The 26034-nt window shown below is 42.5% G+C and overlaps 1 protein-coding gene across 8 annotated transcripts in view; it reads right to left on the bottom strand.

Annotated features, from left to right (window-relative positions):
* FHOD3 (formin homology 2 domain containing 3) overlaps positions 1–26034 on the bottom strand; it is a 505109-nt gene that overhangs the window by 270584 nt on the left and 208491 nt on the right. For all 8 annotated transcript variants that reach the window (XM_059895637.1, XM_059895638.1, XM_059895639.1 and 5 more), the window contains exons 4-5: positions 20675–20742; positions 8216–8321 (exon numbers count right to left, since the gene is read on the bottom strand). In XM_059895637.1, coding sequence (XP_059751620.1) covers positions 8216–8321; positions 20675–20742 — 174 coding nt within the window. The remainder of the gene's footprint in view (positions 1–8215; positions 8322–20674; positions 20743–26034) is intronic.

Raw genomic sequence — 26034 nt, 5'->3', positions numbered from 1 at the left:
TTCTAAGGTAAACTTACCAATATAAGTGTCATCTAATTATAGGGAAAAAATACCTTGCAAGGGAGTGAAGAGGAAAGCCAAAATCATGTTTAAAGCTGGAGGTACTCATCTAGAGTTAGATGCTAAAAGCAGATACCCTGCTTGCTGCCCAGTGTGGCGAAGGGCTCAGGGTCATGCATGTTGCCTGCCTCACCTGCGGTCTAACCCAGCACCTGCCTCTCTTACCTGAGAACCCAGAGGAAAAACAAAGGGCACTTTGTCCCATCGAAGTTCAGGACCCAGCTCTGGTCTTCCCTCGCTCCCTCACCCACCTGACCCCACGTTCCTGCAAGCAGTGCTGCAGACTGAGGGCCTGGCAGGGCCCAGAGCATAAATGATGATGATTCTGATGAGTTCGCACTTCCAGAAAAATAGCAGCACAACCAGAAGCCTCCAAACCCCCTTCTTACCAACCTACCCAAATGACCGATGAGAAGCACAAGTGAAGAAGAGATTCCACGAGCCCTGAGACTGGGGTAACAACCACACACCATGGCCTTTGAGGGGTCCATCTAGATACACCAGAGACTGCATGCAGCTGGCCGTGGGGAATGGTGTGTCCAGCAACCAGCTCCCTCTCCTGGGAGAAAGTCCTGGAGAAAAGCTGGGCAAGTCCACAGTATCCCATGGTCATGCGGGCCACAGGAAAGACATACAGTACCCCAGCATGAGTCCATTTTTGGCCCCTGTGCCTGAACAGGCTGGGAGAGGAAAGACATAAGTGCAGCTCTAGACTATTCTCTGACCCATTTCTTTAAGAGGGGTGCAGGCCTGACACAGGGTGAGGACGGCAAGGGTGGCAAGAGGGGCCATAGATGGGACACTCAGAGCACTCGGGGTGACCCTTCTGTCACCACACACCAACAGCAGCGGCAGGAGTGACTCAGCCTCCCCCCACAGGCAGGGCGGGCTGTGGCTTTCCTGCCCTGACCAAACCCCTCACAGCAGGTTTGTGGCTGGTTCAACCCGGAGGCCATGTCCCCAACAGCGTGCCAGGTGTGTGAGCAGAAAGGTCAGGCCGAGGTGAGATACACCAGGGCACAAAGAACATGAGACACCAAACGCAGAGGTCTCAAAATCTACAGCGGAGAAGAAAAACAAATAAACAAACAAAATGTGGAGACCACGTCCCACAGCTATGAGTGGCCCAGCTTCTCCAGCCATCCCCAGCCCACACGCCACAGTTGGTGAACGCCCAGAACTGACAGACCAAGTGTCCAGCAGGCATGCTACTCATCTAAGTCCTCAAAGGAAGAGTTTCGACATGCAAACACAGAGGAAGAGGAAGCAAACTCTCCCTCAGGGAGAAGGACCTCACCCATGAGCCTGACTGCCTTAACCAAGCGGTTGCCACAGCTGAGGAACCCAGGCCCCAAGACACAGAGTGTTCCCTGATTGAAACAAAACGAGGAGGGCAAGAGAGACCTTTCTTAGATGACGTTCCCAAACCAAGTTTACAAAATAAACAGGAAAAGACCCAAGAGAATCCTTTCATCCTTTCATGTGGTAAATACCAGACCCAATTCAAAAATGAATAAATAAGAAAAAAAAAATACAAACACACCTGGGGGGATATGCATAAAATTCTGTAACAAACAAGAAGGAAATGCACATTGCACACAAGAGTTAGATGGAGAACTTGCAAAGGATTTGTACCGGGCCATGAAAGAGCATGCAGGCAATAGTTTTGAATTTTTAAATAAGGATGTCAATTCTTCCCAAATTAATGGACAAAATTAACACAATGACAACTAAAATTTACAAGCCACTTTATAAAAATGACTATAAAATTGTCCGTAGGAATAAGTGCACCCTAATCACCAGGAATGACAAAGATTACAAAAAAATGATCATCCCCGGCCTGGGGTAAATAAGCAGAAATGGAGATCACTGGTGGAAACATAAATTCACACATCCCTGGATGGCAAATATTCAAGCAAAAGCAACACAAAAATGTACATACCTTTGAACCCAACAACTCTAAGCAACAGATATTTACTTCTCACAGTTCTGGAGGCTGAATGTCCAAGCTCAAACTGTCCACAGAGTTGGTTTCTCCTGAGGCCTCTCTCCTTGACTTGTAGATGGCCGCCTTCTCCCCGTGTCTTCACATCATCTCCCCCTGGACAGATCTGTGTCTCAATCTCTTCTTCTTATAAGGATACCAGTCATACTGGATCAGGGCCCAATGATCTCATTTTAACTTAATTACCTCTTTAAAGGCTCTATTTTCAAATACAGTCGTGTTCTGAGGTATTGGGGGGTCTGATGTCAACATATGAATTTGAGGGGTGCATAATTCAGCCCATTACAGGTAGTTACTGCATTAATATCATTGATTATTATTGATAACAACTGTCATACCTACAATTCAGTCTTTTACTTAGACCTTTCTATGAGCTCTTTAAGCTTCACAACACTCCTATAAAGAAGGTATTAATTATCTCCCTTTTACAGGTGAGGGAGCAGCGGTTTAAAGAAGTTACAGAATTGTGCCAAGGTCTAGGAGCAATCACAAAGCCAGCTGCCAAGGTCCACCGCTCCCTTCCAGGAGACGTGTTTGACAACATATGTACAGGATGCTTCATTTTTGTAAAAGGCATGTGCAAAGCAAGTATGTACATGGGTGGGTAGAATATGGTCTTTGTTTTGTGGGATTATGGGTGATTTTCATGTTTTTCCTTTTTATGCTGTTTGCTTTTCAGACAATTGTGTGCTCACAAATTATACAATAAAAAGTTATAAAAGCTATTTCTGTTTTAAGAAAAATATCTACATCACTCAGTTTTTACAAAGTTTTCTTGTTGGCCATGCCCATCTTTGGCCACCTTTATGTCACTGGCCTTGATGCTCTGACACGCTCATCTCTGCAGGTTCTATTTGGCCCAATGGGTTGCTAATTTGTGCCAGCCAACGTGACTCCTTACTGAAAACGGCCCCTGTCACATTGACTGACCAAGAGGAGAAACATCAAGTGAAGGAAGATTCTGCCCTTGACACTGGTCTCAACTTCCCCCTCACCGGGGGGCTGGTGACAAACACTGCTAGGACACTTGTGCTGTTGTGTCATCCACACAACTGGCCATGTGGCTGCCATGATTGATTCCTGAAGTCTTGACCCAGCAAGAGGTAAGAAAGAGGAAGTTCCCTCCGAGACAGTCCGGTGCACCTCAGGACTAGGGTAAGGGGGTGGAGGAGAGTCAGGCCAGGCTGGAGGGTAGAAAACACAGCAGCCAAGGGATGCTTGATTCAGGAAGTAAGCAGCTCTCCCCCTTCTGTGCTCACCTCCTCACCTTGGTGCCAGTTTGGGCCCCTCCCTACCCTCCCCATATATAGTCTGAACCCAACCTCTGCTCTCCTCTTTTGCTCTAAAATGTCAAAAGATAAACTTTTAAGTTTTCCTGGGATGGAGGATGTTAGTTTAATCATCATTTGATTACCACCTGATCATTTTGTATCACTGCCTGGTTCCTGGTGATGTAGATGCCAACAAAAGCTATCTGACCACAAGTCCTGATCCTCATTAACAGACCCCCTAATACACAAGGCATTTCCCCCTTATTAGTTTAAGTGATATTTGGCAAGGCACTGAAATTCTCTGGTTCCGGTTTTTCCAAAGACACCTGAAATCTGGATTTTTTATGTCAAATCTCCCAATTTTTAAATGTTGACAACCATTAAAACGTTTTTTAAAAACACAGGAGCAAACAAAATATCTGCAGATTTCTCCTAAAATGCAAGGGTTGAGCTAAAGGAGCTCTAAGATCTTATCCAGCTCTGATAATGACTAAGGTGCTTTAGGATTAATGGGTACTTTGCTTTAGGTGAAATGATCAAATCTAATTTTTCCATGTAAAACTAGCCCTTAAAAGGCAGCTTCCCTGGAGGTATAGCCAGAAAAGGCAACTGGTCTCACTGATCCTACTTATCTCTTTCTCTTTCCTTCCCCAAAGCGGATCACCTATATGCAATTTCTAAACACGTACGACGTTTTCGATACAGCACACAGTGGTTCAGAGGCAGCACCTCCCAGGGAGCTTCTCCAGGGCAGAGCTGTATCCTGGTTTTATCGGCTCATTCCCAGGGACTGACAGGGCCCATCGTGAAGGCTCAGCATGTGTGCGGAAAGTTTAAGTTCCCAGGAATATAGCTCTCAAGGTCCTACTTCAATAAGAATAATTGTGAGATATAAAATTCCACTATAGATATATATTAAATACTGGTGATCACACACACACAAACCCTTTAGATCATTAGCTATAGCCATCCAAAAATAATGTCGGATAAATATTATTTCTACATGTGGTGCATTTAAGACCTCTTCCCAGCAGCCGGCTCACATTTCTGGAGAGCGCTAGGCTACACCATAACTCAAAACCTATCTTTACCTCTCAGCAGATACATCCTCAACGCAGAGCCACAGATTCCTGCGCCTTAAAAAAAAAGAGCTGACAGAGGGCTGAGTGCAAAAATAAAGATCATTTAAATGAGTCCTAAAAACATATGTGGAAAGGACTGGGTTCTCCAAATGCTCTTGTTTCCTTTGCATCCGGGGGCCTCACACATGGTCCCATAGAAACCGAGGAAACTTCATGAAGGGCATATGCTCCCCCACAGCACTGTGACAACCGGCCCACCTTACGGCTTGTAAGAGAGTTTTTCAACACTGTCTGGACCCAGTTTTGAGGCTCTGGTTAGAAGTCAGCCAGTCCCCTTCTCCAGCAGCCCAAGTCCACACTCCCAACCCGCAGCCATGTGGGCTTCTCACACGCCAGAGCCCCGGGGCCCACTGACATAATGCAAACTGGCCAATCTTAAACCTGCTCACCCCACCTTGTGTGGAAACCACAACAGAGGTGCCCGCCCTCGCCCTCCACTCTGCTTCCCCCGGGTGGCCCAGAGCGGGCATGATGTGTTCTCCCCGGGGAACGGTGAGTTAACAAAACTAAAAACCGCTTCCCAATTTCTCTCTCTTGATCTGCAACAGGCCTCACCATCCTTCACCCAAGGTAATTTGGTTAAAATGAGGTGGGACAAAGAGGCAATTCAAAGGTTGTCCTTGATTGCAAATGTCTGGTGGCTGCCGGCAGCTGATCACAACCTAAAAAAGCCTACATGCCTTCAAGGTCAGGAAGGGGTAACTCAACATGTGGGCTGGGAAAAACGATAGTTTCCTTGTATCAAAACACCAAAGTCACAGCCTAAGAAATCTGTCCTTTACATCCCTCAGAAGTACACTTTCCTGGCACGGGCTTCAGTCAGATACGTCCAAATGTGCTGATGTGTGTGCACACAGTGCCCTGGTTACCCCGAGTCTCCTGAGACTCAGCGGAAGTGGGGTGGGCATGCAAAGGCCCCTCGGCTGCATGGAAAGCAGGACGTCTTGTAATAACCTGAAAGGGAGGGAGTGCTCGCTCGTTTCCCAGGTAACAGATGGTAGCCGCCTGGCCTCCAATAAATAGACATAACTGGAAAATCAAAATCAGAAGGCAAGGCCTTGGTGGTGGCAATGGAAACTCAGAGGCAAGTAAGGGTCTTACCTCGGTGGCATTTTCTTCAGGGACAGAGAAGCAGCAGGTGGCTGGCAGGGTTCTCCCTTGGCTGTGCTTGGGAATTCTGATTCTCAAGCATCGTTACCTGCTTTTGGTACCTTTCCAGGGCAGATCAGAACACTGCAGATTAATAAACCACTGCACACACTGGGGCGGAGAGCCTAGCTGAAGTATCTGTGTCAACACCATCTTTCATTACCGGCAAGTACCATTGGCACAATTCACCATTTGGGACCTTGCACAACCATTGAGCTTACCCTGCCCCTATACGATGATGCACTCAGTGGCAGGGAGGCCCTCTCTCCCTCCAGCCAGGCCACCACCGGGCTGCTTACTGGAAGCCTTTCTCCGCTGGGCTGAGTTTTTCCTTCCCAAGTCCCTCAATGTGGCAGGCACGAGTAACCTGCAGGCACAAAGGCAGGCCTTTCTCTCTTGCTACGTCCCCTTAGAGTCCAGGAAGCCAAACACCCACTGTGCCAGCCTCCCTAGCAGGTACAGGCGGCCATGCAACCCAGTTCTAATCCATGGGAGGTCTGCGGGGGGCTCCTGATGAGAATTTTGCTTTCCTGATAAGAGGGGGCTGACCACCGCTGGCAGAGCCACCCTCCTCGCCACAGCCTTGCACGCAGATGAACAAAGATGCTTACACTGATGATGGCTCTATAAAAATGCACATATACACTCCTAGGTAAGGGTCAGAAGAATAAAGATAAACATGTAGATGGTTATTAGTTCCATACAGGTGTGTGTAGGTCTGTGCACTCATACCAGCACCCACTGGGGAAGACTTTTTTTTTTTGTAAGTTAAAATGATGCATACTTTAAACCTCGCAAAAACTACGCTGACAGTTTGGACCCATTATTCAGAATTAGGCCATTTTAGGTGTATTTCTTTCCATGTGGTTCAACTTATGAGCATCCATGGTATAAGTAACCTGGAAAATAAAATAGAGGAATTGCTCCCACCCTTATTCCTGTGCCGTCCCCTCTTCCAGGTGTTGGGCCAGTGTGGATGGAAATGTAAGGATGAGAATCAAGGCTTGTATGCATTTCTTCAGACACAGAAGGACAGCTGCATTCGGAGGCAACACAGCAGGACAAAGTTTATGGTTAACTTGGTACACATACCATAAAAGCTTCCATATAGATGTTTTAATCATACTGAGACTAGAAATCATAAAATTCATCCATAAAGCATCTCTGCCGACAGCTTATAATGAGGACCTACCACATACCCAGGGAAAGATGGAAGGTAGACAAAAGGAGGTGCCTCCCCAGCCTCACAAATACCATGGAGCTGAGAAACTGAGGATGAGGAACCCTCTCTCACACATACACTTGGCATTTATCAAAATGAACAGAAACAATTAATACTGACTTAAAAATACGTCCCTAAAAATTTTTTTTAATGAGCCCTCAGTTTTCCCTTTTGCTTTTGCCCTTGTTGCAGTGGCTGTCCAGGAGCAGAGAAAATGGGGAAGGATTCAGAGAGTTCGAAGCGCTGGGTCACAACTCAGAACGTAAGGAACCTTCTCAGGGTAAAACACAACAGGAAACTGCAGGCGACTGTTTCATTTTGCCTGCCTCATTCAACTTTAACCAAGGACATTTAATATTAAGTCACACGTTTCGTGTATTTTTCCTTCATCCAAGGGAAAGAAAAGGAGGTATTTTTTTTTCCTTATATGAACACGGAGTTGCGGAGTTACAGGCATAGATGCAGAAGGGGGAGCAGAACCTTGATCAGTCGTGATGTGCCCCAGTGCCTAGCCACAGTCCTTGCTCGACTTCACACTAGAGGAAGTGATTTTTTAGGCAAACACTCAACCTCTTTGAGACTCAGATTTTTCAACTGCAAAATGAAGATAATATTGAACTATATTAAATTTTTCCTTTGGTAAGTCAAAACGGTTGATAACAGCTATGTCATATGGTCCAACCTAATAATTCCTGCCCTGCCTATTCACAGATTTTACGGAATCAAATAAAATTATTTATATGAAGGTGCACAAAAATACTCGAACTCTGAAAAGAGCATTAATTTTATGAACTGGAATGGTAATCAGTGCTTCAAACACCACACACGTACCACTTTGTAAAAAATGAAATTACGGAGGTAGCTTTCAGCATCCTTCTTTAAAATGCAAATTCTGGGCCCACCCCAGACCTACCAAGTCAGAAATAGGAGGACCTGGTGAGGAATGTGCGCTTCCTACAGGAACTCCCGGTGATAACCCAAGTCGGTGACAATATTTTTCCCAGTAAATAAATGGCCTCTTCGGTTTTGAGGGGCTTTCTGTTCAAATGCAGGCCTTACCCAAGCCCACTTGGTGTGTACCTTTCCTCACCAAATAAAAGAGATTATAAAGAACCTAGTGTGCAGAATGTTCTTTTCTTAATAACTAGGAAGAGACTACAGGTAAAGGCAGTAAAATGAACTCAGTCACTGATTAGTTACGAGGAATCGGTAAAACCTGAAGGGGTTTTCTTTTGCTACAGGATGTCTTCATCTCCTTACTCCGTAACCAAACCTTTCAAAAAGCTCTCAGTATCGAAGTTCCTGGAGGTGACCCCAGACCCTCCTTGCAGCAGGGGCTGGCCGCCCCATGCCCGGCGTCACTTACCCCTCAGAATGTAGTTCTGATAGTTTTGATCTGCCTCAGCTCCCACCTTGATCAAACACGTCAGACCTTCAGCCACTACAAATTCATGCACCAAATCCTTGTCATCCTGGCAGGAAACAGGGAAAGAGAGAGAAGAAAAAAAAAAAAGACTTCAAATACTGTCCCGGTCCATCCTCCATCCAGGCTGGGCTGTGAAAACTATGTACAAGCCTTTGACGCCAGACCGCGACCTCTGAAGATTGTTCTGCTCTATTCAAATGAGGCATCTTAACTGCTGCCAGAGGAATTTTACAGCCAGTCTTCATATTGTTGTTTGCCAAAGACCAATTATTGCCTTCTGGGCAATCTAATAAAGATAAAGCAAATGAATCCCCCGACTGTCAGGAATACTTATAGTGATCTGTTTTTCATTCTTTAGAAATCACCAGGCTCGTATCCCCACAGGTCCCGAGGGACCAGCCACATGAAGCCTGCTGGGTTTCAACACAGGAAACACTGGGCTGCAGCACAGACCATCATGTAAAGGATTCAAAGCAACTCGTGTGTTTCAAAAGACAGTCCCTAAAGATGGTTCCGAGCGTCTTGCAAATGGTATCTGAGAAAGTAGGGGAGCAGTTTCTCCACCTCCCAAGTTGTGCAGCTTGCAGGACAAGCAAGGAGGCAGAGCACAGAACCGGCCGTGTGTCTGGAGCAGCTACACTGTCGCTCAAAAGAGCCACGGCGGTCAGCCTGAAGACCGGATCACAGAAGGCAAGACCTGGAAGGAATCGCAGAAGTCATCTAATCTGGTGGTTCTCAAAGAGAGGTCTCCAGACCCACAAGCACCTGAGCATCACCTGGAAACTTGTTAGAAATGCAAAATACCCAGCCCCACCCTGACTTACTGGATAGGAAACTCCACTGTGGAGCCCAGCAACCTGTGCTTAAAAAGCCCTGCAGGGGATTCAGAGGTGCTCAGATCCTTCTCACCTCTGACTCCCTCACATCAGGATCATCTGCAGAGCTTTAAAAAGGAACAGGAAGCAGGTCCCTGCCCAGATGGGTTTGATCTGAATTTCTGGGGTGGGGCCCAGGCTCTGCTATTAAATTCCCAAGGAAATCCTAAAGGGCAGCCAGTTCAAGAACCACTGATCTAATCCTACCTTCCCTTTACAGATGAAGACTTAAGAGGGGCAAAACTTTGGCCAAGATGACCTCACTATGGTCCAGCCAGCCCCCAAATCCAGTCCTTTGCCTGGAGTACCAAGTTCCATGGAGCTCTATGAGAGGGATTTTTCCACTACTGTTTCAGGAGATTTCCTCAATTGGACACTGCCTTGTCTCAAACACAGCTAGGATACGTTCATCTTCAATTATAACAACAGAGCAAAAATAAAAAACCTCAGTGATGTAAATAGTAGAAAGCTTAATGGAATAATGAAAGGTTATTATTATAGGAATGGTCAGCAACCATGGTTTATCTCCAAAAAAGAAAAAATAATTTAGACAAACTGGCATAATTCTCCCGTCTCCACATTGAAATCAGCCCCTCATTTTAATTTTATGGCATTTTCCAATTATATGGAAGGAGGACGTGAGCTAACGGGGAGATGGGGAGAGGGAAGCAGGGGGCAGGCCAGGCAAATGCTCCCTTTGAACCAAGAACACACTCAAAATTCAGAGGGCACTGGGGGGAGGGGGGAGCACTGCTGTGCCCCGAAGGTAATGAAAGACAGCTGTGTTAACTCAGACTTTAAGCTAATCATGGCGTTGGAAGCAAGAGAAAATGGGACAATATCATGAGTTTTTGGAAAATTACTTTACACTCATATGTATAAAGGAAATAAAAATAATTCTCCCTCCATCCATATTCTTTTCCACCAGCATATGTGAAAAGTGAACATTTAGATGAGCTCATGTCTAGTCAGAAAGTTTTTCCAAGCATGTAACAAATGTTTATTACTTTAAAACTAGATTCACACATGACTTCATGGTGAAAAAGTGAGAACAAGCTCTCAAGAAACCACTCAAGCTAATCACTAATATTAATATAGCAGAGAGCTCACTGTCTGGAAATGGCACTTGGAAAAAAGCACTGGACATTGTTTATAAAAATAATTCAGAACCCTAATATTTATGCACATATGTAGATAAGGCACTTAGAAAATAAAAGTATATGGATGATTAATGTAGAAAATATCTTCCAAATTGGCAATGTACAAGATTTTGAACACACATCTTGAAGTACACAGGCATTAATAAGTGATTTTTAAAACACTGGTTTCTAACTAGAATGAAGTCAACATGTTAACACTAACTGATATGAGATTATCCTTGAATTTCAGAATTCTCTATAATAGCCATATTTTAACCTGTGATCATTTTTTTTTTTTTTTTTTTTTTTTTTATACCAGAACATATAAGATTTTTAGAAATTTTATGTAATGTCTGAAACATTTATATTAACATATTTCCATACATATTTCCATACAAGTACAAATATAAGATTTTTAGTAATTTCATGTAATGTCTGAAACATTTATATTAACATATTTCCATACATATTTCCATACAAATACAAATATGATTTTTACAAATTTCATGTAATGTCTGAAACATTTATATTAACATATTTCCATACATATTTCCATACAAATACAAATATAAGATTTTTAGAAATTTCATGTAATGTCTGAAACATTTATATTAACATATTTCCATACAAATAACCCAATGAAAGTTTAGTATTAGTTGTTTTGTTTGTTTTTTTATACTGCAGGTTCTTATTAGGCATCAGTTTTATACACATCAGTGTATACATGTCAATCCCAATCGCCCAATTCAGCACACCACCATCCCCACCCCACCGCAGTTTTCCCCCCTTGGTGTCCATATGTCCATTCTCTACATCTGTGTCTCAACTTCTGCCCTGCAAACTGGCTCATCTGTACCATTTTTCTAGGTTCCGCATACATGCATTAATATACGATATTTGTTTTTCTCTTTCTGACTTACTTCACTCTGTATGACAGTCTCTAGATCCATCCACGTCTCAACAAATGACTCAATTTCGTTCCTTTTTATGGCTGAGTAATATTCCATTGTATATATGTACCACATCTTCTTTATCCATTCGTCTGTTGATGGGCATTTAGGTTGCTTCCATGACCTGGCTATTGTAAATAGTGCTGCAATGAACATTCGGGTGCATGTGTCTTTTTGAATTACGGTTTTCTCTGGGTATATGCCCAGTAGTGGGATTGCTGGGTCATATGGTAATTCTATTTTTAGTTTTTTAAGGAACCTCCATATTGTTCTCCATAGTGGCTGTATCAATTTACATTCCCACCAACAGTGCAAGAGGGTTCCCTTTTCACCACACCCTCTCCAGCATTTGTTGTTTGTAGATTTTCTGATGATGCCCATTCTAACAGGAGTGAGGTGATACCTCATTGTAGTTTTGATTTGCATTTCTCTAATAATTAGTGATGTTGAGCATCTTTTCATGTGCTTCGTGGCCATCTGTATGTCTTCTTTGGAGAAATGTCTATTTAGGTCTTCTGCCCATTTTTGGATTGGGGTGTTTGTTTCTTTGATATTGAGCTGAATGAGCTGTTTATATATTTTGGAGATTAATCCTTTGTCCGTTGATTCATTTGCAAATATTTTCTCCCATTCTGAGCGTTGTCTTTTCGTCTTGTTTATGGTTTCCTTTGCTGGGCAAAAGCTTTGAAGTTTCATTAGGTCCCACTTGTTTATTTTTGTTTTTATTTCCATTACTCTAGGAGGTGGATCAAAAAAGATCTTGCTGTGATTTATGTCAAAGAGTGTTCTTCCTATGTTTTCCTCTAAGAGTTTTATAGTGTCCAGTCTTATATTTAGGTCTCTAATCCATTTTGAGTTTATTTTTGTGTATGGTGTTAGGGAGTATTCTAATTTCATTCTTTTACATGTAGCTGTCCAGTTTTCCCAGCACCACTTATTGAAGAGACTGTCTTTTCTCCATTGTATATCTTTGCCTCCTTTGTCATAGATTAGTTGACCATAGGTGCGTGGGTTAATGTCTGGGCTTTCTATCTTGTTCCATTGATCTATGTTTCTGTTTTTGTGCCAGTACCATATTGTCTTGATTACTGTAGCTTTGTAGTATAGTCTGAAGTCAGGGAGTCTGATCCCTCCAGCTCCATTTTTTTGCCTCAAGACTGCTTTGCCTATTCGGGGTCTTTTGTGTCTCCATACAAATTTTAAGATGATTTGTTCTAGCTCAGTAAAAAATGCCATTGGTAATTTGATAGGGATTGCATTGAATCTGTAGATTGCTTTGGGTAGTATACTCATTTTCACAATGTTGATTCTTCCAATCCAAGAACATGGTATATCTCTCCATCTGTTGGTATCATCTTTAATTTCTTTCATCAGTGTCTTATAGTTTTCTGCATACAGGTCTTTTGTCTCCCTAGGTAGGTTTATTCCTAGGTATTTTATTCTTTTTGTTGCAATGGTAAATGGGAGTGTTTCCATAATTTCTCTTTCAGATTTTTCATCATTAGTGTATAGGAATGCAAGAGATTTCTGTGCATTAATTTTGTATCCTGCAACTTTACCATATTCATTAATTAGCTCTAGCAGTTTTCTGGTGGCAGTTTTAGGATTCTCTATGTATAGTATCATGTCATCCGCAAACAGTGACAGTTTTACTTCTTCTTTTCCAATTTGTATTCCTTTTATTTCTTTTTCTTCTCTGATTGCCATGGCTAGGACTTCCAAAACTATGTTGAATAATAGTGGTGAGAGTGGACATCCTTGTCTCGTTCCTGATCTTAGAGGAAATGCTTTCAGTTTTTCACCATTGAGAATGATGTTTGCCGTGGGTTTGTCATATATGGCCTTTATTATGTTGAGGTAGGTTCCCTCTATGCCCACTTTCTGGAGAGTTTTTATCAGAAATGGGTGTTGAATTTTGTCAAAAGCTTTTTCTGCATCTATTGAGATGATCATATGGTTTTTATTCTTCAATTTGTTAATATGGTGTATCACATTGATTGATTTGCGTATATTGAAGAATCCTTGCATCCCTGGGATAAATCCCACTTGATCGTGGTGTATGATCCTTTTAATGTGTTGTTGGATTCTCTTTGCTAGTATTTTGTTGAGGATTTTTGCATCTATATTCATCAGTGATATTGGTCTGTAATTTTCTTTTTTTGTAGTGTCTTTGTCTGGTTTTGGTATCAGGGTGATGGTGGCCTCATAGAATGAGTTTGGGAGTGTTCCTTCCTCTGCAATTTTTTGGAAGAGTTTGAGAAGGATGGGTGTTAGCTCTTCTCTAAATGTTTGATAGAATTCACCTGTGAAGCCGTCTGGTCCTGGACTTTTGTTTGTTGGAAGATTTTTAATCACAGTTTCAATTTCATTACTTGTGATTGGTCTGTTCATATTTTCTATTTCTTCCTGGTTCAGTCTTGGAAGGTTATACCTTTCTAAGAATTTGTCCATTTCTTCCAGGTTGTCCATTTTATTGGCATAAAGTTGCTTGTAGTAGTCTCTTAGGATGCTTTGTATTTCTGCAGTGTCTGTTGTAACTTCTCCTTTTTCATTTCTGATTTTATTGATTTGAGTCCTCTCCCTCTTTTTCTTGATGAGTCTGGCTAATGGCTTATCAATTTTGTTTATCTTCTCAAAGAACCAACTTTTAGTTTTATTGATCTTTGCTATTGTTTTCTTTGTTTCTATTTCATTTATTTCTGCTCTGATCTTTATGATTTCTTTCCTTCTGCTAACTTTGGGTTTTGTTTGTTCTTCTTTCTCTAGTTTCTTTAAGTGTAAGGTTAGATTGTTTACTTGAGCTTTTTCTTGTTTCTTTAGGTAGGCTTGTATAGCTATAAACTTCCCTCTTAGAACTGCTTTTGCTGCATCCCATAGGTTTTGGGTCGTTGTGTTTTCATTGTCATTTGTCTCTAGGTATTTTTTGATTTCCTCTTTGATTTCTTCAGTGATCTCTTGGTTATTTAGTAACGTATTGTTTAGCCTCCATGTGTTTGTCCTTTTTACGTTTTTTTCCCTGTAATTCATTTCTAATCTCATAGCATTGTGGTCAGAAAAGATGCTTGATATGATTTCAATTTTCTTAAATTTACTGAGGCTTGATTTGTGACCCAAGATGTGATCTATCTTGGAGAATGTTCCGTGCGCACTTGAGAAGAACGTGTAATCTGCTGTTTTTGGATGGAATGTCCGATATATATCAATTAAATCTATCTGGTCTATTGTGTCATTTAAAGCTTCTGTTTCCTTATTTATTTTCATTTTGGATGATCTGTCCATTGGTGTAAGTGAGGTGTTAAAGTCCCCCACTATTATTGTGTTACTGTCGATTTCCTCTTTTATAGCTGTTAGCAGTTGCCTTATGTATTGAGGTGCTCCTATGTTGGGTGCATATATATTTATAATTGTTATATCTTCTTCTTGGATTGATCCCTGGATCATTATGTAGTGTCCTTCCTTGTCTCTTGTAACATTCTTTATTTTAAAGTCTATTTTATCTGATATGAGTATAGCTACTCCAGCTTTCTTTTGATTTCCATTTGCATGGAATATCTTTTTCCATCCCCTCACTTTCAGTCTGTATGTGTCCCTAGGTCTAAAGTGGGTCTCTTGTAGACAGCATATATATGGGTCTTGTTTTTGTATCCATTCAGCCAGTCTATGTCTTTTGGTTGGGGCATTTAATCCATTCACGTTTAAGGTAATAATCGATATGTATGTTCCTATGACCATTTTCTTAATTGTTTTGGGTTTGTTTTTGTAGGTCCTTTTCTTCTCTTGTGTTTCCCACTTAGAGAAGTTCCTTTAGCATTTGTTGTAGAGCTGGTTTGGTGGTGCTGAATTCTCTTAGCTTTTGCTTGTCTGTAAAGCTTTTGATTTCTCCATCAAATCTAAATGAGATCCTTGCCGGGTAGAGTAATCTTGGTTGTAGGTTCTTCCCTTTCATCACTTTAAGTATATCCTGCCACTCCCTTCTGGCTTGCAGAGTTTCTGCTGAGAAATCAGCTGTTAACCTTATGGGAGTTCCCTTGTATGTTATTTGTCGTTTTTCCCTTGCTGCTTTCAATAATTTTTCTTTGTCTTTAATTTTTGCCACTTTGATTACTATGTGTCTCGGCGTGTTTCTCCTTGGGTTTATCCTGTATGGGACTCTCTGCGCTTCCTGGACCTGGGTGGCTATTTCCTTTCCCATGTTAGGGAAGTTTTCGACTATAATCTCTTCAAATATTTTCTCTGGTCCTTTCTCTCTCTCTTCTCCTTCTGGGACCCCTATAATGCGAATGTTGTTGCGTTTAATGTTGTCCCAGAGGTCTCTTAGGCTGTCTTCATTTCTTTTCATTCTTTTTTCTTTATTCTGTTCTGCAGCAGTGAATTCCATCATTCTGTCTTCCAGGTCACTTATCCGTTCTTCTGCCTCAGTTATTCTGCTATTGATTCCTTCTAGTGTAGTTTTCATTTCAGTTATTGTATTGGTCATCTCTGTTTGTTTGTTCTTTAATTCTTCTAGGTCTTTGTTAATCATTTCTTGCATCTTCTCAATCTTTGCCTCCATTCTTATTCCGAGGTCCTGGATCATCTTCACTATCATTATTCTGAATTCTTTTTCTGGAAGGTTGCCTATCTCCACTTCATTTAGTTGTTTTTCTGGGGTTTTATCTTGTTCCTTCATCTGGGACATAGCCCTCTGCCTTTTCATCTTCTCTATCTTTCTGTAACTGTGGTTTTTGGTCCACAGGCTGCAGGATTATAGTTTTTCTTGCTTCTGTTGTCTGCCCTCTGGTGGTTGAGGCTATCTAAGAGGCTTGATGGGAGGCTCTGGTGGTGGGTAGAGCTGACTCTGTGATCATTTTTTTAAAATGCCTATTAGTCAACGAATATTCAACTCAATCCAAATGACCAATGGTTCTGTTTTTACACCCTTACACTCTAGTTCCAAGAAGAACCTCCACATCCAGAAAACATAAGATATGATGGAGGTGCAGACTGGTGGGTGTGGGAGAAGGTAATCTAAGCCCCAGACAGACTGCAGCCTGTGGAATCCACCCAATACCCAAAGCAACCCTCCCCTGTGTGTTAGAGCTGCTTTGTGCACAGGTCTGTGGTCTTCCAAACAGATTAAACTTTTGGTAGCAAATGGCTTCTTCCTTGCCTACATAATGCCAACAAAGGCTGCTCAAGAATATTTGTTTGCTGAATAAGTGGTAGAAACAGCATCCCTGAGAATTCAGAGAGACAACACTACAGAACAAGCATGGTGAGGGGATGTGAAACAAGACCGACATGTGTTTATTTTATCTTTTAACTTTGTCACCATGGAAAACTTGAAACATATACAAAAGAAGACAGAACAATTTAGTGAACCCCAGGTGCCAATCAACTCATATCAATTCTGTTCCATCTATCACCCCACCCTGTCTGCTGCCATATTAATTTGAAGCAAATCCCAGACATCACATCATCTAATCCATAAATATTCCAATATGTACCTCAAAGGACAGAAAGTCTTTTTAAAATTATGTACTCATAATAAAAAATTAATACTTTCTTAATATTATCAAAAGTCCAGTCGGTGACCAATTCCAACTGTCTCAAAAATAGTGTTTTAAATTTTGTACTAGGATCCAAATAGGAGCCACATGTGGCAATTAGCTGATATAACTTTTATTTATTTATTTATTTATTTTTATGGCTGCGTTGGGTCTTCGTTTCTGTGCGAGGGCTTTCTCTAGTTGCGGCAAGCAGGGGCCACTCTTCATCGCGGTGCGCGGGCCTCTCACTATCGTGGCCTCTCTTGTTGCGGAGCACAGGCTCCAGACGCGCAGGCTCAGTAGTTGTGGCTCACGGGCCTAGTTGCTCTGCGGCATGTGGGATCTTCCCAGACCAGGGCTCGAACTCGTGTCCCCTGCATTGGCAGGCAGATTCTCAACCACTGCGCCACCAGGGAAGCCCTGATATAACTTTTAAATGTCTTTTAATTCATCTCTTTTTTTCCCTTGAAATTTGTGTGTTGAAGAAACTAGATCATTTGTCCTACAGAGTAGTCTACATTCTGGATTTTGTTGATTACATGCCTGCTGTGTGGTTTAACATGTGCCTCTGTCCTAGATCATTTGTAAATTGGTTACTGCACAGAAAGGCAGGATCAGATCCAGAGCTGATTTCTTTGGCTTGACCACATCCTCAACGGCAGTGCAAGTTTCCATGAGAAGGCATGTAATATCTGATTGTATCTCACTTCCATCATGTCAGCAGATCCTGATGCTTGATACCTAGATCCATTCATTCATTCAGGGTTGCAAAATTCTGACATTCTAATTGATACTCTAATTATATCACTCCTTCTTACTTGCTAGCTAGAATATTTTTAAAAGCAAAACTTCCCCTCAACTAAACTTTTGATTATCCTAAAGTTCATTCAGGAAAAAGTAAGATAAATGTCTGATTCTAAAATTTTACCCATTTTTCAAAATAACGTGCTGGTTCACCACCATCTTCCTTCCACTGGTGACCAATTCACTGTTATTCTTTAGTATTATTATGCACTCATCAATGCAGATTAACCTGATGTGTTTTAATCCACTGTAATTATCATCCTTATTGATGCTTAATTGTCCATCTTCAGCCAGCCAGGGAGAGACCCTTCAATGTGCTCCCGAGTTCCTCTGGCAATAATCCTAGTAGTATTTGATAGCTTCCTTGCTATCTGCATAATAATATGTTCCAGGTTTATTTTACCCATTTCCTAAGCTAGACTTGGAGTCAGCTATTTCCCCAGGGAGCTCTGGTTCCTTTCTGTATTTTAAGACCACAGTCTCGGTGCTAGTGGTGCATTTTGCTAATGGGTTGGTCATTGCTTCTACTCCTCTTCAATAAACTTAGTGCTAGAAATATGCTTTGTTGCAAGTTTGTTAAGATAATAAACACCCTGGGTTCATTTTGATACTTCCAATTAAATTCAGGAATCCAGAGTTTTTTAACCTAAACCTTCTATCTTTCTATCAACTTTCTTCCACACACCAAGAATCCAAATCCTTAAGAACTCTAAGAATGACAAAATTAGAACACACACACACACACACACGTATCAGAAGAGCAATACCAATACGACCACCAGCAATATGATTATTATAAACAGTTGATTTTCGTATGTGTGTGGTTCTGTTTCTTCTTAGAGTATATCCTACCCAGGGTACACAAACTGCAGTGTTTTAAAGTCACTTGGAATGGCTCTTCTCTGTGTGGTTCTGCCACCAACTCAATGAGGTGAACACAGGTTTCAAAAGAAGTCAAAGCTGAACAACGGAAGCAGCAGGCAGGCTGAGGGGCTGCACGAGCTAGTGTGAGGGGTGGCAGGAGTGTGGTCCTCCGGTGGCACAGTGAGAGTCCAGCCCAAGTGCAGTCAGGGATCTGAGTTCGAGAGGAGGAGGTTAACGGAGGGTGAAGAAGTTCTGTTTTGTTCAGCTAAGAAGCAGGGAGACACAGATGGACACGTGGGAAGTGACGCTTTGGGGCAAGTAATTAGAGAAGCATTTACTCAATTAGAGCCAGGAAAGACTGAAGACAGACACCTGTGAGAGGAGTAGTTCGTTCGCCCAATTCGTTCATCTATTGCTTCAGTGGCATTGGCCACTGCGTGAGGCCCCAAAGACCCAGTGACGGAATCCAGGGAGTTCACAGATGACTGGACTCAGACACGCGCCCTGCGGTATCTTAGATTCCATTCCAGAGGTGAGCCCAGAGAACTTCATAGAGGAGAGCCCTTGACCGCAGTGAGGGTTCATCTGGAGGATCTCCCTGGCAGGAGGAGACACCAGATGGGAAACAGAGACATGGGGAGTGGATGTGGGGCGACAACGCATCCTGAGATAGAAGCAATAGGTCCAGGGGCAAAGGTGCAGAAGAGACTTGTCCCCAGAACACAATCACGGGGGAGACAGCTGCAGCCAAGGACAGGGAGGTGGGCCGCAGAGGCCAGGTCCAGAAGGGCCTCAACGTTATACTGAGAGATTCAGACGTAACTCAGACGGCTACACAGAACCAGCAATGAGAAGGACTTGGTCAGCCCCTCTGGTGGGAAGCTAGAGGATGGACCAAGCAGCAGGTGGTGCCCATGACAGCTGTTACAATTTTCCAGAAGAAACGGCCTGAATCAAGGCCAACCCCAAACCCCAAGGCACTTCTGAGACATGCGACATGAGGCAGCAGTGGTGACTGAGAGTCATGCCTGTAGCTGTGGGAAGATGAGAAATGAGGACTCATCTCCAGAAACGCTGTCACTGAGAAGGGCTCTGCTCTGGGAAAAAGATGAGGGCGTGCATGGTTGAACAAGTTTGAAAATGAGAGAAGAACGTGCAGGTGGGATGGATTGTTGGCCTGCCTTTCTGCCAATCCCCCTCAGACAGAAAGGCACCCATGAAGGGGACGGCCACTCGGCTAAAACTATCACAGACAGAAAATCCTTTAAGTATGTGAAGGAGACGGGAACTGAAGAGATATTGACCGCACCCTAGAGTCTAAAACCATGCCAGAAAGAACGATGAACCTACAGAGACACAAGCTCAATGCAGGCTCCATCATCTCCATGAAGCCTCATCCTGCTTCTCCTGACCCTGCCCCGCCTGGCACAGCGGTCTCACCCTCCTCCCCTGACTCTCTGTCCCTCTTCCCTGTGGGTGACAGCTTGGAGTTTGCCTGCACTCCTGTCCTAGCCCTCTTCGCTAAGCTTGTGACTTGCCCAGGGGAGAAGCAGAGGGAAGGTTTAAGAGAGAAGGATAAGACAGAACCCAACAAAGATGCTTGCACACGTGCACAAGGGGGCTTGTCCCTAACAGCACGGTTTGTAACGGCAGAACCCTGGAAACGAACCCAACTGTCTGCCAACAGAAGATGAACAGGGCAACTTGTGCTTCCTCCATACAATGGTTACTCACTCAGAGTTACCTTGGTCACGCCCACACCTATCCCGCTCTCACTAAGTAAGGCGCAGCATGATACACACAGCATGATAACATGCATGTACAGTTCATAGAAAAGAATATCACATATTATTGGTGAATATTCACCATTAGTATGCAAACGTGCATTTGCATGATAAACACTGTATGTGACATTCAGTAGAGAGGGGACCCGGGGTGGGGTAGGAAGACAGTGGTTGGTATTGAGCAGAACACAAGACTTCAGTTACATCCATAGTAGGAATTTTTTTTTAATCTGAAGTAAATATGGAAAAATATTGTGATTTGATAACTTTTTTTTTTACTTATTATGCTTGAAATAATTGGTATGGTAAAAATACTCAACTGATATTCTGAAAGAATTTACATTGTACTCTAAAGAGACTTTTTGTAATCAGTAAAAGGTATAAACTTGTCTGCATCTAATTCCACAAGCAATGCAAAAACAGAACCTGAGAGTACTTTTTTCTTTTTTTTTTACCTGAAATATCTGCTTCAGGGAGAAAAGGGCCCTTCGTAAATCTCGTCCACTGGAGTTGTACAGTTTTTCTGAAATAAAGAATATAACATATACGATTAATTAAACTGACTTGACAGATGGCAAAAACAGAGAGGATATGAACAATTAATGAATTTCCACTGGAAAGGTGAGTAAAACAAATTCATTTCATGCAGGATATCGACCTTACCCCCAGTGGTGCAAAGGACACTCCAGCTGTTGCAGGACGCAGGAAGAAGAGACTTTAAGTTGTGGGAAAGATGCCCTGAACTGCACCCTCAGTCCTCACCTCCCTCTCTCCAGAGCTCTATTTCCAGCTGTTTACAGACTACTATACTTGGTAGCCAACTATATCTGGAAAGTTAACACAGCCAAAACAGAACCTCCTTCCTTGCCTCACAGCCCCTGCACCACCATGCTTTCTGCAGTTGGGCTCAGAAAGCTTCAAGTTGCCTCCTTTTCCCTGTGATCCAATGATCCAAGAGCAGCAGAGTGGCTCTAAGGACTGACCAGCTCCCTTGGTGACGGCCCTTCCAGCAGGAACCCAGCCTTAGCTCTGCCTGCACCCAGGCTCTCACTCATCTGAGATGGGTTCAAGGATGGGTCCTGGCCCAGAGCAAGGCAGATGGAGGAGCCCCTGTCAGTACCCTGGGGCTCGACACTCAGACCAACTTCTACAATTGGTCACATTTAACATGTACTAGTTAGGCCAGGCCTCATGCATAAGGAGGGGAGCTTGATCCAGGACCCACCCTCCAGAGGTCATAGTGCAGCAGGAGAGGCAGATGAGTATGGCACAATTCCTCACTGGTCAGGGGGGTGGCACTGCAATGCCCTGAAGGAGCGTCACATTCTTCTGGTGTATGCATACTCCCAGGAGCATGGATTCCACTCAGCTTCCCAGAACCCAAGCTTGGCCCTGACCCAGGTGGCTCAGGTGCCTGGGGTTGGGTTCCTAACACTTCATGCCAGACCGCCCCAAGGTAAATCATCCAGCACATATTTACTGAGCACCTGCCAGGCACTGAGGGTACAGTAGTGAAGAGTGAACTTACAGCATAGACTAAGCAATCAGACAGCCTGCATTTCAAACCTGGTGTCACCACCCATGGCTATGTGACCTTGGGCACAGTATTTCATCTCTCTCGGCCTTGGATTCCTTATCCGTAAAATGGGAACGGACAATAATAGATTTAGAGGAAAATGGTTTTGCATTCAATCAAGCACTGATATGATGGAGTAGAATGCAAAATTATTTAAAATATTGAGAATAATAGAGTTCAAAGCAATGTCACATGCATGGCCAGCAACCCTGGGCTTCAATGACAGCCTATGTGGGGGGGGGGGACTAGGGGATGGGGTAATGGACAGAGCCACATTCTCCTCTTGTGTGAGTGGCATGGACTTGAGTGGAAGGGGATGGAACACACAGATCTAAATGACTTAGCAGAAGTCTGGTTGTGAGAAGGACACGCCCGCTTTGCACTATGGCTCGAGAAGTGAACAGGCTTCCATCTGAGAGACACTTAAAATGACAGAGCGGAGAGGCTCAGCATGTGAATGGCAGTAGTTTCCTCGAAGGCCTCCCTACGGACATCCTGCCTGCTTCCCCTCTTCCCATCCACCCTCCAGACCAAGGCCAGAAAGACTGGGTGAAGATGACCACCTGACGACATCACTGCCCCCATTTAAACCCTTCAGTGGCTGCCTGCTGCACTGAGCAGGAAATCCAAAATCCTTTAAGTGGCCTGTCAAGGCCTTGGTCACACAGCCCTGGCACCCCTCCCTCTCTGTGCTGCAGACACGCTGGTCTCTCGCTCCTGAGGCGGCGAGCCTCCTCCAGACTCACAACCTATACACACAGCTTAAGGGGCAGAGGCAGGATGCTATGGGGTTGGGGTCTGGGGGGTGGTGTCTGTCCCCAAGGCCTCCTAGTTGTTTGCCCACCATGGAATCTCCCACCTGTAAATCCAATATGCAGTCCACAGTCACTTGTTAATTATGAAGAGTTTCGATTAAGAGAGAACCCGTCACCTTCCTGAACAAAAGGAGCCGGGAAGACTCCAAAGGAATCCACCATCCCCAAACTGAACGTCTAATTCATCACAGACCCTAAAAATTGAGGCCCGATGACTCACAAGCTGACCTCTAAAGTATATGCGTGGCCTCAAAGGACATGAGTAATAAATAGAGTGAACTGCATCACCCTGCAGTGGAACCCAGGTCCCTGGGGAGATCACTTCTTCCTCCAGTTTCTACAGCTAATGTCTCAGAATTCTCAAATCCCAGAGGAACAGACTTTGGTTTTAGCCAGTACCACTTCTAATAAGAATAAAGCTCTCAGGTGCAAGCATGGGGTTACATGTACCCTGAAGAACAAGGGCAGATTTAGCTTATCCGGGAAGAGCATCGGTAGAGGAGAGAGTCAATTCCAGGTACTTCTTTATAAGGTAATAAGGCTTGCATTACTTTCTTGCTTATACACCACCAGACGACAGGCAGAAATATGTCTTACATAGGTTCACAATATCCCAGTTAGAGTCTCCTTTAGTTATCAGCGATTTGTCACGGCTTCCAGTTCATGCGAATGAGAATTATGGTTTGTTGTGTTCTGACTGCTAAGGTTTTACTACTTGGTGCTATAATCAAAATAATCATTTTTTAAACAAAGATTAAGCATTCTTCAAATGGCATTTTTTCACTCTTTTTTAGGGCTGAGTAATATTTCAGTGTATATATGTACCACAGCTTCTTTATCCATTCATCTGTGGATGGACACTTAGGTCGCTTCCATGTATTGGTTATTGCAAACAGTGTTGCTATGAACATAGGGGTGCATGTATCTTTTTGAATTATAGTTTTGTCCAGATACATGCCCAGGAGTGGGATTGCTGGATCATATGGCAACTCTATTTTCAGTTTTTTGAGGAACCTCCATACGGTTCTCCATAGTGACTGCACCAATTTACATTCCCACCAACAGTGTAGGAGGGTTCAAATAGGGATTAAGTATTAATAGAAAAAAATTCAGCTGAGAATGACAACTTTTTGTTGAGGATTTTTACATCCATATTCACGATGAACATTAATCTATAGTTTTTGTTTCTTGTAATGTTGTTGACATTGAGGCAATGCTGACCTCATGAGTTGAGAGTACTTCCTCCTCCTCTACTTTAAGAAAAAGTTTGTGTAAACTTGGTATTACTTATTCCTTAAATGTTTGGCAGAATTCTCCAGTGAAGCTACCTGCACCTGGAGTTCTCTTTAATAAAAGTTTTTAAACTATGGATTCAATTTCTTCAATTAACATAGGGCTATTCTAATTATGTACTTCTTCTTGAGTGAGCTTTGGTAATTTGTATCTTTCAAGAAATTTCTTGGACTTCCCTGGTGGCACAGTGGTTAAGAATCTGCCTGCCAATGCAGGGGACACGGGTTTGATCCCTGGTCCAGGAAGATCCCACATGCCATGGAGCAACTAAGCCCATGCACCACAACTACTGAGCCTGCGCTCTAGAGTCCACGAGCCACAACTACTGAGCCCGCATGCCACAACTACTGAAGACCACACTCCTAGAGCTCGTGCTCCGCCATAAGAGAAGCCACCGCAATGAGAAGCCCGCACACCACAATGAAGAGTAGCCTCTGCTCGCCGCAACTAGAGAAAGCCCACGCGCAGCAACGAAGACACAACGAAGCCAAAAACAAACAAATAAATAAATTTATTTTTTAAAAAAGAAATTTATCCATTGCATCTAAATTGTTAAATATATGGACATAAAGTTCTTCATAATATTCCCTTATCCTTTTATTGACTAGAGCAACCTCCTCTCTTTTATCCTTGATATTGGTATCTGTCTTTTCTCCATTATGCTTGGTCAGTCAGGCTAAAGATGTATAAATTTTATTGATCTTTTCAAAGAATCAGCCTTTGATTTCATTCCTTTTTTCATTGCTTTTCTGATTTCTATTTCATTGATTGCATTTGGCTTAATTTGCTCTTTTTTTCTAGTTTCTGACAGTAAAAACTTAACAACTAATGTGAGACCTTTCTTCTTATCAAATATAAGTATTTGATGCTAAAAATTTATCTCTAAGCACTACTTCAGCTGCATTCTACAAATTTACATATATTGTATTTATTTTCGTCCGATTCAAAATTGAATGAATCTTGAACATTTCTTTCATTTCAAAAGGGAATAACTTAATCCTGCGGGGTTTTTTGTTGTTGTTGTTAACCTCTGGTTTATTTAGAAGTACACTGCTTAGCTTCCAAATATTTGAGGATTTTCCAGATATCTTTCTGTTACCAATTTCTAGTTTAGTTTCTTTATGGTGAGAACATAGACTTTGTATGATATCAATTATTTTAAACTTATTAAGGTTTATTTTATGGTCCAGAATATGGTTTATCTTGATGACTGCCTCATGTACACATGAAAAGAATGTGTATTCTGCTGTTATTGGCTGAACCATTCCGTAAAAATTCACTAGGTCAAGTTGAATGATAGTGCTGTTCAGGTCTTCTTCTCTTACCAAGTTTCTGTTTATCTGTTCTATATTTTACTATGAGAGCAGTATTGAAATCTCTATTACACTGAATTTGTCTATTCCTTCCTTCAGCTTTATGAGTTTTTGCTTTAGGTGCTTTGAAGGTCAGTTGTTAGGTACACTCACAATTAGGATGGCTATGGCTTTTAGGTTAAGTGACCTTTTATCATTTGTAATGTCTCTCTTCATCCCTGGCAATATTCCTTTTTAAAGTCTACTTTTCTAATACTTATACAGTTAGTCAGTGTTTGGTTAGTGTTTGCATGGTGTATCTTTTTACATCCTTCTATTTCTAACCTGTCTATATAGAGTTTCTTGTAGGTACAGTTGCAACTTGTTTTCATCCAATCTATCTTTTAATTGGTATGCATTCTCTGTATTTTTAACCTCTAGGACATCACAAATGCCTCCTCTGTGGCACTAGAATAGAAGACCTCAGGGAGGCCTCACCCTTTGATGAGAAACATCCTTGTACAAATGCCAAAGATATCTTTGAGTGGTGCCAAAAGTCTCTCCCCCTCCGTTTTTTGCCAAGTGTCTTAATTAAAACAAACAACAATTTCTATTCAAGGAGTAAGTACTTTTCATCCCAATTGTCTTTAATTTTTTTTAATTAGTTTTACATTCTATTTAAATAATCGTATATTTCAAACAAAGCTGAATAAAAGAAAATAGTATGGTTTCCAAATAATTCTTTCTTTAAAGTGAGAAAATTATCACTACCACTTCAGAGAGCAAGTTATGAGTTTTAATGTAGTTTTGTTTTTTTAATATCAAAGCTCAAAAGATCA

Source organism: Balaenoptera ricei, chromosome 14 (genome assembly GCF_028023285.1).
Source record: "Balaenoptera ricei isolate mBalRic1 chromosome 14, mBalRic1.hap2, whole genome shotgun sequence".
NCBI classification, from domain to species: domain Eukaryota; kingdom Metazoa; phylum Chordata; class Mammalia; order Artiodactyla; family Balaenopteridae; genus Balaenoptera; species Balaenoptera ricei.
The sequence above is the reverse complement of the archived record's forward strand: the minus strand, read 5'-3'. Positions and strand labels throughout refer to the sequence as shown.